Source organism: Euleptes europaea, chromosome 2 (assembly GCF_029931775.1).
Source record: "Euleptes europaea isolate rEulEur1 chromosome 2, rEulEur1.hap1, whole genome shotgun sequence".
In the NCBI taxonomy this organism is placed as follows: Eukaryota; Metazoa; Chordata; class Lepidosauria; order Squamata; family Sphaerodactylidae; genus Euleptes; species Euleptes europaea.
In genome coordinates this window covers 96,130,245-96,145,081 of record NC_079313.1, presented here as the reverse complement: position 1 = coordinate 96,145,081, position 14,837 = coordinate 96,130,245, and the positions used below count along the sequence as shown (strand labels likewise).

Below are 14,837 nucleotides of genomic sequence, written 5' to 3'. Positions count from 1 at the left end.
ATCATCAGCACTGTAACAGTGAGCTATGTGGTTTGCTCCGTCCATATGGTTGCATCATTGGCAAGGAGCCTCCCCTCCCCTAGCTACGAGTTACTGTATCACAAAAAAGGTAGCTTCCTGTGAAGGCCAATCAAGTGTGACAATAAACCTTCTTGGTCACTCAGAGCAGCGTCCAGGCCTATCTCTGCCTCTTTCGCACACTTGACTGCTCACGTGCACGCCCACCCATGCACATTCTTGAATATCCTATGAGTCTCCCGCCATAAAGAGTGTTAAGGAATCAGAAGCAATCAGCCTGATGTAATGGAAACTCAGCTGTCGGAGGTGGATGGCTGTACAGCCATCATGACACTCAGCTGAACTCCAGTAGGTGGTCGGTGGAAATGAGTCAGAATGCAACCCACGGCCTCATTATGCTAATTGCAAATGAAGTGCTCAGCTTTGTTGGAATCACAGTGCAGGGTAGATGATTTTTGAGGCTAGGGACTTTTAGCACTGCCAAGGGCCAAGTCACAGAACCAGCACATATAATACACTCATGAACATAAAACGGACTGAGCAAAGACAGAGAAAGAGAGCTGGGAGGGATGAATCAGGAAGAGCTACGCCAGAGCCAGATACCTTTTCCTAGGGAAATGGTCCCAGCATTATCAGAGGGCAATGTGATTCAGGTTGCATCTGCACACCATTGGATATTGCCCTAAATAGCAATCATTTGCCTCTTGGATTATCTCTTGTCCATAGAGGAAAATCCAGTTCAGGATAATTACTGGAGTTTGGGTAATGACAGCGGTGTGTGGATGCAGCCGTAATTGTCCTCTTCCCAGTCCTTACGTTGAATAATTAATTTTAGGTGATTTAAGCAAGTCAGCCTACCTAAACGCTACAGACCTTAAAGAGTTTCACAGGGCCTGTCAAACGGAGTTATTCCACCAGGCCTATGGTTGAGGGCAGCTGCGGATGGCCATCAGTGCTGGCCTCCCTGCCTTCCCCCCCCATCCCTCCCCCATACACTGTGGGTTTGGTGGCGTGTGTTTTAAGCTGTTGCAGTTTCCAGCAACTGTTCTGTGGATTGATGGCCATCTTTGTACTTTGTATTTTGTACTGGGATCTTTGTGTTTAGATTGGATCAAATTATTTTTGTTTTAATAATTCGATTAAGTGTGTTAGGTTTTAAGTGTTTTTATTGTAACGAATGGTTGTAACCTGCCCTGAGCCTGGCTTCAGCTGGGGATTGAGGGCAGGCTAGAAATCAAATAAAACAAATAAATAAATGATGGGTCCAGTGTCTCAAGAGCTTGTGCCAGTGGCTGCCTGATTAATAAATTATGGATGACTCCATCCTCTGTGCTCAAGCAGCTCAGTTGCTTGGAGAAGGAGGTCCAGAGAGGCCTGGGCCACTCCCAGCTTTGAGGTCATTATACATAGGGTTGCCAACACCCAGGTACTAGCTGGAGATCTCCTATTAGCACTGATCTCCAGCCAATAGAGACCAGTTCACCTGGAGAAAATGGCCTCTTTGGCAATTGGACTCTATGGCATTGAAGTCCCTCCCCTCTCCAAACCTCCTCAGGCTCCGCCCCAAAAACCTCTTGCCGGTGAAGAGGGGGGACCTGGCAACCCTACTTATACATGATCAGTAAAAAAAAAAAAAAAAAAAATAACACATGATGCAGAAAAAACAAGTTGTAAAACTTATCCAATGTCAAAAATTGACAAGCATATAAAGTTGGAGGGGGGGTTGAGCTTGTGGCCCAGGTCAAATGGCCCTTCCCCCCCCCCATTTGCCATGCGGAGAAATTCCCAGTTTCATATCCCAGTTAAAAGACCTAGGGCCGAAAACGCACGGGCACTTACTGCGGTTTCTGCCCAGTTTCCTCCCTGTTTATTCCCAATTTCACCCAGGATCAAATCCTTGCAAACGAACGGCACTTGATTTGCTGCTGGCTGAGCGATATGTCGACTCAAAACGAACCCGGTTTTGCAATCAAGGAGCCAAACTGTTATCCCTGGCTCGTCTTAATTGCTTAATTTCCTTGAGGTAGAGGATCTGGAGATAGAATGGCTCTCATTGGCTGAGCTGCCCAGATCTTGAAAAGGCAGGGCAGATAGACCTATCCAGTGATGGCAGTAGAGTCTGAATCGAGCAATCACCAGGGGGAGGGGGCGTTGCTGAACGACCAGGAAGTATGTGTCTCTCACATTTTCTGTTTTCACGGAGGGATCAGCACATAGTTTCACCACGTATCAACAAAGGTTATGCATACAGATTCTCCCCCAGCCCGGGTTCATTTAATCCTGGCTGGAACAGGGAGGAAACTGGGCAGAAACTGGAGTAAGTGACAGTGCGTTTTTGCCCCTAGGTAGCTAGAGCTATGAAAAACCTCTGCCTCTGGAGAGCTGTTAGCCAGTATGGAAAATGCTGTGCTAGACTGATCATTGGTCCAAGTCAATAGAAGACATTTCCTTCAAATTAAATAATGAAGATTCCCTTGCTGTTTCTCATTATGTCAATTACTATGTGAATTAGTAGCACTGCTCTTTTTTTTCTACAAAAGGCCAACAAAAATAAGCATCCACATCTAAAATTATTCATGAAAAAAACAATCTGACTGTTGTTAATGCCAATTTTTATTACATTTTTGCATTCGTATTTTGATTTTTGAGGGGGGAAATGATTTCTTCAGGCCGCGGAGAGAGCAGTTTGCCCACAATCAGCAGAGATAGATGCTTTGTAACCTTGGCAACACTGGTACAGTTTGCGTGCCAAAAAGGTACTGCTAAATCTGAAATGTTATGTTTCAGGAGGAGTGCATCCACCAGAGCTGGTTCCTGCAAGTACACTGAAATACAGTTTAACTTTTCTCCCACGAAAGCAATGACCCATACAAGGAAATGGGGAGTGCTGAGTGTTTTGAAACAGTCATAATATGAACAATATTTTCATTTCGAACAAAAGACTGTGATTAGCTGTATTAGACAAAATCCACTGCAGCGGTAACATAATCCTTTTTAGGACCAACTGAACATTGCATAAGAGTAAGCTAGCCTTCACATTTCAAGGAGCTCTCCTTCAGACAGACGGGTAAACAAAAATGGGCAGCAGGGAAGGAGCAGAAGGAAAAAAGATGTTTCACACACAAGACACAAGAATCCCAACTAAAATGCACGATAGGCTTCGGGAGCAATCCTAAGAAAGTCTCATTTTAATCAATGGGGCTTAGTCTCAGGAAAACGTCTTTAGAATTACCAGCTTAAGAAGATAATTCTTTGCATGCTGAACCACAGGAGTATAGTGATTAGAGTGTTAAGACTTGGTGTAGGGAGACCTGTGTTCAAATCTCCCCTCCCCCCACACACCATGAAGTTTACTAGGGTTAGTACCCTAACCTGTATTAGTTGTGAGCATAAAATGGAAACGGGGAAACCCATGCATGCTGACCTGAGCTCCATGAAAAAAGGGTGATACGTGCTATGGACTCTTCCTCCTAACACCCTCCCCCCCAGCTGCTTACTTGGAGGTAGGGTTGCCAGCTCTGGGTTTGGAAATACCTGGAGATTTTTGGGGCAGAACCTGAGGAGGGCAGGGTATGGGGAGGGGAGGGATTTCAGCACCATAGAGTCCAATTGCCAAAGCGGCCATCTTCTCCAGGTGAACGGATCTCTATCAGCTGGAGATCAGTTGTAATAGAAGGAGATCTCCAGCCAGTACCTGGAGGTTGAACACAAACCTCGTGTTTAAGTAGGAAGTTTAAAAGATAGCAACAAGCACTGATGGCACACAACTTATTTTTATATATAAGCACAATCCTATCTAAGCATATAACAGTATGCAGAAAGTCCCAAAATCAGTAGATGTAAACACAGTTACAAAACACACCAAGAGGCGAAGCGGCTCCAGAAGACTCGAAGAGGAGGCGAGCTCTAAAAGTCAAGTGGAAAACCCGGACTGGATTTTTCGTAACGCTAAACCCCAACAGTGTGCTAGCGAGATAAAGAACAAAGTTCATCAATTTGAGCCGCAGTTGGAAATTAAATTACTTCATCCCGAGATGGGAAACCGGTAAGACCCATTTCGCCGTGGCTTTGTCCATCGGGGAAGTGAAAAGGTAGCGAGAGATCGCTAGAAGCCATCCTCTGATCTGTAAGCTACATGCTTTTCAGCGTCTGAGATAGATAATCATCTCTCGCTACCTTTTCACTTCCCTGATGGACAAAGCCACGGCGAAATGGGTCTTACCGGTTTCCCATCTCGGGATGAAGTAATTTAATTTCCAACTGCGGCTCAAATTGAACTTTGTTCTTTATCTCGCTAGCACACTTTTGGGGTTTAGCATTACGAAAAATCCAGTCCGGGTTTTCCACTTGACTTTTAGAGCTCGCCTCCTCTTCGAGTCTTCTGGAGCCGCTTCGCCTCTTGGTGTGTTTTGTAACTGTGTTTACATCTACTGATTTCGGGACTTTCTGCATACTGTTACATGCTTAGATAGGATTGTGCTTATATATAAAAATAAGTTGTGTGCCATCAGTGCTTGTTGCTATCTTTTAAAGTACCTGAAGGTTGGCAACCCTACTTGGAGGAGAGGAGAACGACATAAGCTGCTTTGGGTCCCCATTTTGGAGAAAGGCAAGATATAAATCAGGTGAATAAATATAGTGACAGGCTGACCATTGGGGTGCTGATTCTACTCCTCCCCTCATTGATCAGAGTGTACTCCAGAGCTTATATGAAAAATGCAGTCTTGTGATCCCTAGGAAGTACTGGGGTTGTGTTCTGTATGTGCTTCTTGTGTGATTAAAGCTACAAGTCTTTTGTTAATCTTTCTTTTAAGATCCCTTTTTTAGAAACAAGCATTTGTCACAAACTGAAATGATTTTTCTTAACGTTAGGAAGTAATAATACTGTCAACATTTGTGAATAGTACATCTGTTCTAATGCCTCCGGAATTAACATTATCTCAGTTTTCACACCAAAAAGTAATGGAAGTTGATGATGGATTCAAGTAAGTCTGAATAACACCCCCCCCCCTTTGCTCTCTTCCACAGAAAGCCCGGCTAGCCAGAATCCGTGTGGCCAAGACAGGCAGTTCCAATGCCTACCTGCACAGTAAGCGCAATGGTCTTCTGAATGAAGCACTGGAGCTGACGGTATGTACTGGGATCCACAAACCTTTTCAGAGACATTTCAAAACTGTCTCCACCCCCTCTTCTATCCTTGTCTCTCCACAGTGTCAGTTTTGTAGGCCAACTTGTGCTGTGCTATAATTGCTCAACAATTGTATGTGGGGGGTGTACATAGCTGGAATTTAACTGCAAAAGTGCTGAACTGCTGTAGAAATATCTCTGAGTCCTACTTGAAAGCAAAAGAAAAATGTAGTCCTGTAATAACGACAGAACAAAGAATGTCTGGGAGCCAGATCCTTGACTGACATCCTTAAGAATTCACTGACAGTGGGACTAAACTGGTACAAAATGTCAGCAAAGTGAAGTTAAAGCCTTGATTCACTAGGAAATTTTCACCTTATCAACCCACCAGAGTTCATGAAGGTGGTACATTCAGGCTAAACATTTGGATGAGTATGAAAACAGTTCAGCAATAGAACAAATGGCTGCAAAATTAGCTTCATCTCCTGGTAATAACAGAGTTGAAAAGATCCAATGGGTCACCAGTTTAGACCGAGGACCTGGCTAGACAGGTATCTGTCAAGGATGCTTGAGGTACTGGGTTGGATCCAGCCAGTTTTTCCAGTATCACCCAGTTCTCCTACTGCAGCCTCCATTACACATGGCTTTTGTACATGCAGACACAATGATACTCAGCACTGTGTTTTTGGGTGATCAAAGGAAATTCCTCCTTCCTTTACCACAAGTAGAAAAACTGGTTGGATCCAACCCATTGTTGACCTTTCTTGGGACATGGGGTAAGTCTAGAGGGATGATCAATTGTGCCTACCAAGTCTGTGATTTCATTCAGGATACCAAAAAGAGGTTCCTGACCCCCCAAAAAATCACATTTGAATATGAGGTACAAAAATTGTGTTTAGAAATTGTTAAAATTCTGCATACTTTTGAAGCCATCAAGAGACCCTTGAGACTTCCTTGAGACTTTCTATCCTTGTGTTCAGCAATAGTCAAGCTGGTGACAAATCAGAGCCACCAGTGTATGTGGGGCCTAGGGTTGTGCAAAAAAAAAAGGGGGGGGATAAATTTCAGGTTCAGGTTTATTGGGCCCAATTTTTTTCAGTAAACCCGAAATAAGCCAAATACCCATACTGGTAAATATGGGTTTTGGGCTTATTTTCGGGTTTCCTGAAAAATTCGGGTCCATTATAGTCAATGGGGATATTTTCCAATATTTTCCAATGATCCTGGGGGGCATTTTTGGAGGTGTGTGTGTGTGTGTGTGTAAAGTCACAGCCGACCTATGGTGACCCCTTATGGGGTTTTCAAGGCAAGAGACTAACAGAGGTGGTTTGCCAGTGCCTTCCTCTGCACAGCAACCCTGGTATTCCTTGGTAGTCTCCCATCCAAATATTAACCAGGGCTGACCCTGATTAGCTTCTGAGATATGACGAGATCAGGCTAGCCTGGGCCATCCAGGTCAGGGATAGAGTCCCCAAATTTGCAACATGGCTGCAAGGGACTCTCCTTTGATGGTCACCAAAGTTTGGTGAACTTTGGGACAGGGGGTCCAATTTTGTGGGCTCACAAAGGGGTCGCCTCTATCCTCCAGGCATTTGCAAGCCGAGCTGTCCATCGGTTTTCAGGTTCAAAAGTTCAGTGTTGCCGAGGACTGGCAAAAAGAGATAATTCCAGGCAGGCGCCTCAAAGTCTGGGGACTGCCTTCATTTCTGGGTTGCTTTGCATGATGTCCATGCAAATGACCTTCCAAACGGAGGAAAAAGGCTTAAATGCAAGGGAAATATGGCATGGAAAACATTTCTTTTGGTGGCAAATAACATCCTGTGAGTGGTCCTTTATTGTGATAATGAAAAATCAGATTCACAGAGATGGTCACAGTGCAGGGAAACAATATCAGAGCCAGACAAAGTCATGACCAAGGCCACTCCTGTTAAGGAGATTGCTCATTCATGCAGGTGAGGGAGTCTTCTTCAGAAGGGCCATGAGCAGCTGATGGAAACTAATATTCTCCGGACTGGGTGAGCCCCATCTTTTAAAGTGCAGATCAGGTCAGTTCACTGCTGTCAATTGGTCAGACCAAGTTGGCTCTGACTACATGACCCCTACCTCAAAAGGTCCCCGACTCTGAGGCCCTAACAAAACCAGTCAAAAGATAGAAAGAAAAAGGGGAGAAAGCACAGAGCCATGCCTCTGAGCAAAGGCAAATAGCCAAACCTGAAAAGCCTATTTGGCTTTTTGGGAATTGCCTGTTCGGCTTTGGCTTTATCCCCAGGTTTTGGTATCCAGTAAACCTGAATCCCGGAAATTATGGAAACAGCTAATTCCAGGTTTATTTTCAGTTTGGGATTATCAATATGCACAGCCCTAATGGTGCCATTAAAACATCTAAGAACAAGCTGAGCAATCATGCCCAGCAGCTACACCATGAGAGCAGATTTGCCTTCTGCCTCCGCCGGCACTGCTGGCCAGCCTGAACCAAGAGGTCCCTGCAGGGGTCATTTGAGTCAGACCTGGTCACAAGCAGTGTATCGGTAAACCTACACCCATTGCATTCACCTCTAATCATATCCAAACCAGTGGCTCTTGCTGCTCTGCCAGGGCTACTGGGGCTCGGCTTGCTCTTTGCTGCTGGAAAGTAGCTGATCAGTAAGTCCAATCAGACCAGTCCTCACCTGACATCCAAGGTAGATGAAAATAACAAATCCTTTAGGTTTAATTCACAGTCATAGACATGAAGAATTCTAGAAAACTGGACACTTGAATCTTACAGGATGAAGCAGGAGACACATTCTAGCCCTTCCCCAGTCCCCACTAATGCACATGCACACACATAGGCACATACTACATCTTTCACTGTCGGTGTCGCCTTTAATAGCACATCTTAACAACTCATTAAAAAGGGAAAGTCTGAAGTTTATTCCGGCTTCTCATCAGACTCCGCAGCTACGAGAGGTGATTATGATATTAAGCCCGATCAAGACCAGACTAGGTATTAACTCATAACATGGATTTCATTTCAAATAAATCAGGCCCTGTCAACAAATGCTTGCCTAATTGAGCTGGAGGAGCCATCTAATGCACAGATCACAAGCCTTTACTTGCTAATCCTGCCTGTCCTCGCTCTGGCACGTGGGCCTCATTAAGAGAAACGTTTGCAGTGGGAAGCACCACGTGCATCAGTAAGCATTACAGCCTCAAGCGGTGAACCTGAGGACACTTAATTGGAAGCTTATTTATACTGAAATCAAGAGAGGTGAGAACCAGAGTACACATTGCAATTACTTCAGAGATACTATTTATAATGGCCTTCCTGTGATGAGTGAACCTCGTTATGACATATACAGCTGTGTGTCACTAAGGGAGGGGCTACGGCTCAATGGTACAACATTTGCTTTGCACGCAGAAGGTCCTCAGTTCAATCCCCAGCATCTTCAGTTTTTAAAAAGTACCAGGTAACAATGATGTGAAAGATCTCTACCTGTGGCCCTGGAGAACAAGTATTAGTTTGAGTAGATAATACTGACCTTGATAGACCAATGGTCTCCTTTGTTAACAGACATCTTCATGGATCTCCACATCATATCATATACACTTCCTCTGGCTACTGTGGCATGTACTAGCACTTGACAAGATGAGTCAATTTTTGTATGTTTGAAAAGCCTAAGGAGGTCCGTACCGGGCCTGCTAGAATTCTGCTCCACCCTTCCTGCTGCTTAGAGCACCTTCTCAGGGGGTGCTCTGGAATCCACGGCCTGAATACAATCCTCCATTGCCCCCAGACAGTGATTTCTCCCCTCTACCAGAGACATACCAGTGACCAATATAGGCACAATGTTCTTACTTTTAGAGAGGGTTGCTGTCCACTTGATTTTAGACCTGCCTGACAACCATAATTTTATTTAATTTTTTGGTTCCCATACGCCTATTTATTTTTGCTCGCTCAACTTCATTTTAGGAAATGAGCTATTTAAAATCAGCACACGTCTAAGTTAAGTAGCAAGCATATTGTGGCACAAGCTTTTGGAGGCTAGAATTCACTTCAGAAGAAGAGTGCAGTGAGCTGGAAGGTGAGAAAGAAACATCCAGCAGGGGTTGTTGTTTTCCCCCCACCAATCATCTCTGCATCTTTTCATTTTGAATTGTTCAAGGTACAGAAGGATCCCAGCTAGAAAAATGGGTGAGATGGGAAGGGTTAATTGCACCCCATCTGTCAAACAGAGACCACTTAGAATGTCCATAAACTCACTCTGCTCTCTGTATTTCCCAAGGTGGACCCTTAAAAAAAATTCAATCCCAAACCATCACATTTGATATGGCTTCCAGATGTGGCTATGCCGGACACTTTGCATGACAAAGGGGGGATGATTCAACAGGCCCTGGCTTTCAACTCAAACTATCCAAACATGTCCCAGATTCTGGCAGCCAAAATAGCAGCCATCACAATAAGCAGATCTAAGATTAGCTTTCCCTTATATGCAGAAACTCAATCAGCGAGGGTGTTGATAGGGAGCAGGGAATGAGGTCTGCTCAGCATAGTGAATGACCATATCTGACCCTTGCTGTGTACTTGCCAGTTTTCAGTTCTATTGCAGGCAATTGCCATATGCCCCGTTAGATGCAGGCGCTGGTGACACCCACTGGAAGGAGTGTTAAACATCCCCCCCATAGGATGCATTTACGTTTTTAAAAAATGCATCCTAGAAATAAAGATTGCTAGCAAAACACAACAAACCCTTTGAACACGGTTTTGTCGTGACTTGGCTCAGGCTCCAAGTGCCAGCTCAGACAAGTTAATAAGATTCTGTGATTTAACTAAGCAGCCACAAAGAAGATGCTGCAGAAATCTAAATCGTGCTCAGGATTGCCTGGTTAATCATTTGCTTTTTTATTGTATTTTTTAAAAAATGTATATGGTATCTTGGAATAGATGTGCAAAAACTTTGGTTATGGGTGTGCAGACAGAAAGCCACAGAACAGCCCAAGTTTAGCATGCCCAAGGTCCCAGATTCAAGCCATGGATGCAGTCACCCATCAACGAGGGCTAGGAGGAGGAGCCCAGGCACATCTGAGAGGGTGCAGTTGCCGAATCGACCAGTGCAATTGGGCCACTTATATGATGGAGGGGGCTGTGGCCCAATGGTAGAATACATGCAATGTATGCAGAAGATAGCAGGTTCAATCCCTGGCAACTCTGGAGAAAAGGATCTTAGGTGGCAGGTTTGGGGGAAGATCTTTCTGAGACTCTGGAACAGCTCTTGCCAGACAGAGTAGACCAAGCTGAGTTAGATGAACCAATGGACTGAATCAGTATAAAGGCAGTTTCATATGTTCAACATTTTATCGTATGTTTCATTTACTGTATTTGATTTCAAGTCTTTTCCTCTGATATCTTTGTTCCTCAGTTTCTTCTTCTGATATAACTTACCAAACAGATCAGGGTTCTGTGGTGGACAACTTTCTATCTTTGTCTCCAAATAAACTGGGAGATAGGATACTGACTGCTGCTTATGGCTGGTGCTTATTTGTAGCATTTTAAGGATAGACGGTACTCTATTGTACTTATCCACTTTCTGTCTCCAGTGACTGCCATTGTACATTATCCTTTTCTGATGCTGAATAATGATGGGTAATGGTTCTGAGAACGAAGACCTGCATTCCTGTATTCCAGTGGTTGACATCTGCAGACAGACTTTTGGTTAGCTCTCGGTTTCCACTTCTTTTTACTGAGTTGTAATAAGGACTACTGTAAGGGCAGCTAAAAGTACAGACTATATTGGCAACCGATATACTAAATATTTGGTATACATTCAAGTTGTTGACTGCTGTAAGAGAGGCAGTTCTTTGAACTTGATGGGGCTTTATAGGCCACCTACATCACATGTGTATAAAATGCAACAAAAAAGGATACCTGTGATGGAAAAATCGACCCTGAAGCTAGCTCTTCAACAGACATCCCCTGCCATTATGGTTTTCTGCCCTGTTTTCAAAAGATAAGAATTCTTTGAAGTATTTAAAAGATCTTTCAGCTCCATAACAAAAGCTAGATTATTTCACTGGTGATCCTCTTTCTGTTTATTGTTTGTCATTCCTGTTGAAATGAACAAGGCATCATTTGTGCCCACGGTTTTGCTCTTGTGCTTCCCTGTTAAAATGTTCATTTGTTTCCTGACCAAGCTGCAGCCTGCAGCCCCCTCCAGTGGAAACTCTTGTTTGGCAATTAGTCCAGAAGCCACAAAATCGTCAAGGATCTCTGCACAGAACAGACTTCAACTAATTTAACGGTCATTCCTTCTATCTTCCTCTCAGACAATGCTGGCAGCGGAAATGATTTAAGGTCAAAAGATACTCGGTATTCTTTAAAAAGTTCCTAGGATTCTTTGGGCTGGCTTGGATCCACCAGAGTGTTTCTGCAGACAGGGGAATTTTTGCCCCCATGGACTAGAACTTTCTCACCTCCCGCCTCCCCCACAGGCCCAAATGTCGCAGAATTTGGGGGGGGGCATTTTGGGCTGCAGTGGGAGGAGGGGAGTCAGGAAGTCATGCTCTGCAGGCCAAAACCCCTCCATCTGTGGAAAAGCTCTGGTGGATCCAAGTCTATAATTGGTACAAAATGAATAAAAAATTAGAGCTGCCAGCTGACCAGACTAAAGCTGACTTAGCCTGCTCTTGTGCCTTGAACAAAAATTTGATCCACAGAAATCAACAGGTGACATTTTTCACAGCATAGGTATGAGCCCTCTTCTGATATCGGTTTGCACGTTCACTGAAAGTGCGTAGAGGGGAGTAGGTTTGTATCTGCTTGTCCTGCCCTCCAGTCGTACATGTAACCTGAATCTTACTTTTTTGCATGTTTCTGATTACATAGAGGAGCCAACATGCATGTGGAATTGCTGCAGACATTTGGGAGGACTAGCAGGAACGACACACTATGAACACTCAGTGAACACTAGGGTTGCCAGCTCCGGGTTGGGAAATACCAGGAGATTTTGGGGGTGAAGCCTGAGAGGGTGGGGTTTGGGGAGGGGAGGGACTTCAGTGCCATAGAGTCCAATTGCCAAAGCAGCCATTTTCTCCAGGTGAACTGATCTCTGTCGCCTGGAGATCAGTTGTAATAGCAGGAGATCTCCAGCTAGTGCCTGGAGGTTGACAACCCTAGTGAACATTGGCAGCTGAAGAGGGCAAGCTGTCAGCTGCCAGTGTCCACAGATCTACTTGCCATAGAGGGCAACAAAAATGTTCACAACCCTGTTACAAGTGCATCGTGCAGATATACTCATGGGTTGCAAGACTGAAGGCTATGAATGTAACATTTTACCCAAGGCACCACTCACTGCCCCCCCCCCAAATTAATCTATACAGTCCAGACCATAACTAGTACACCATGCGAAAATAGTTGCAGAATCAAAAGACGCCTATGCTCAAGCCATGGGAGAAAGCAAAACAAAACAACAACAAAAGCATTACTTGATTAAGTACAACGTTTCAATGTTTAATCCTAAAATATGATAAGGTATCCATGCTCTGGGAGAGGGAGGCTTTGTTTTCTGTCTTTCTTGTCACCAAAAGCTCTGATGAGACACACATTCAGGTTACAAGACAGGTTACGGAAGGACTGAAAATTGCCTGCGTCTGTGCCTAATGCCACAATCAATGTGGTAGTTCTGCAGGTACCACAAGACTCTCTCTGTGGGCTTTTGTGGACCAAAGCAGGCGAGGCAAATGAGCCTGGCCTGCAAGTGAGAACCGCCGCCACCGCTGTGGGTCAATCAAGGATGAGGGGAATTCCCACCTTTTCTCACAACTGTTGGGCAGAGGGGATGGAGAGAGGGGGCACCTCCATCAGCGCTGTGCAAATGCGTGGTCGCAGACTTGTTAGCTGCCTCTGGCATGGGTTGCTGACGTCAGCAAGACCAGCGAGCTGATAGCGACTCTGACTGCGCCCGCTGCCTCCCAACAGTCGCTGAAAAGGAAGCAAATCCTTAACTGGTTGCAAATCCTTAACTGCCCTGCAGCAACTGAGGGAGTAATCCACTAGGAAACCACTTCACCGGCTACCACTTGCACAAATCCACAAAGTATAGCACAATTAGTTCATTCCCCCCCCCTCCAAGCCCCTCTCTCCATTCTAATCAAAGACAGTTGAACTGAATCTAGTACACAGTGTACCTTGGAGTAATTTTGGTCCTTCACAAGGCCTTCAGAATATTCCTTTGGAATTAACAGGACAGCAAATAAAAAGATCTCGAACGTTTTAGTATCCTGGCTCAACCTCAAAATATTCCTGAGGGCTTTTTTTTTCTGCAAAGGAAAAGTCTTCTGCTGTTGAAGGGGCCAGCTTTGCATGCCTCCAGCAACCTGAGACACATCCTCCGTTCAAATGTGCTCTTGAAATTCACAGCCACGCTTCTATGAGCGTTTGTGTGATACTAGTGCTCAAGCTGTCTGCTTGCATTTATCGCTGAAGGAATTGGCTGACATTAGTTGTGTGGTGTTTTTTTAAGTTCAGAAATATCGAGCCTGGAAGCATTACATGATTAATCTTTACAGCAAATCGATTATTCCCTTCACTGAGAGTTACAAAGTGGATTATTTTCTGGATTTTAACGAGAACTCTACCCTGTAAAGTTCCCTGCTTAGTTCTGATGGCATTGCTGTACAGGATCCATGTACATCTCTGAGTCAGTCCAAAGAGCAAACTATCTGTTTAGTCAAGAGAAATGTTTGTTTTCATTAAACATCTTCCATAATGAAATGTCCCAGATGTTCTTCCATTTCCTGCTTTTAAAACTTTAAGATAAAAATCAAGCCCTAATACTATTTTTTGTTAGTGTCTGGCTTGACGTACTCTTCCCTAAGAACTTGCAGTCTCCCCTCAAGATTAGAGAAGGGATTAACCTCAGCAGTGACAAAATGAAATGAAATGGAACATCTTGGGCCAAACTCATCATGAACCAGGAACACTGTGATTAGAATGAAGGCCGGATCTACATTTTTTTAAGGGGGGGGAGTACAAAATGGCGCCCCCATATATTATATACATAGGTTTTCTTTATAACATTAACATATATATTCAACAACCCTTTTAAGTGATAGAATAAATTATGTTGACCTCTATGAACTGTTAATGAACTTTAACTTTATTTTACTTATCTATAGGGCTGCCAGGTCCCCCCCTCTCTTCCAGTGGGAGGCTTTTGGGGCAGAGCTGAGCGGATTGCATGCGCGTGCGTCACTTCCGGTTTACACCCTTTTACCACTCGATGTGGTGCTTCCGGGAGTAAACCGGAAGTGAAAAGTCACCGTGTGTAGATAGAAATAGATTGTTTATTTACAGCCCTTAGCCAGATAAAACCGAAATATGGACTAAAATATTCTTACAAACAAAGAATTTCAGTCCGAGGTCGCCGTCTGTAGGTGTGTATGCACCTCTGCCTGCTGACCCTCAGCTGGTCGGCGGGCAGGGGGGTGGATTGGCGGGGGTTTGACTGCCGCCACCTGGCAACCCTATCTATCGATAATGTTTGAATATTCACTCAACCCCTCTGCACACATAAAAACACAACCCAAGGAGAAAGTTTTTAAGCCGAGCCTTTTCTCGGACTTTTAAAAAAAAAATACAACACACATAATTTTGACATGAGAAACACCAAACACACCTTCACAGCCTGATAAAGTACAGCCCAAGAAAAGCTTTA

The 14,837-nt window shown here is 44.3% G+C and overlaps 1 protein-coding gene across 2 annotated transcripts in view; it reads left to right on the top strand.

Annotated features, from left to right (window-relative positions):
* Window positions 1–14,837, top strand: part of KCND3 (potassium voltage-gated channel subfamily D member 3) — a 392,265-nt gene that overhangs the window by 349,844 nt on the left and 27,584 nt on the right. For both annotated transcript variants that reach the window (XM_056845194.1, XM_056845193.1), the window contains exon 3: window positions 5,047–5,148. In XM_056845194.1, coding sequence (XP_056701172.1) covers window positions 5,047–5,148 — 102 coding nt within the window. The remainder of the gene's footprint in view (window positions 1–5,046; window positions 5,149–14,837) is intronic.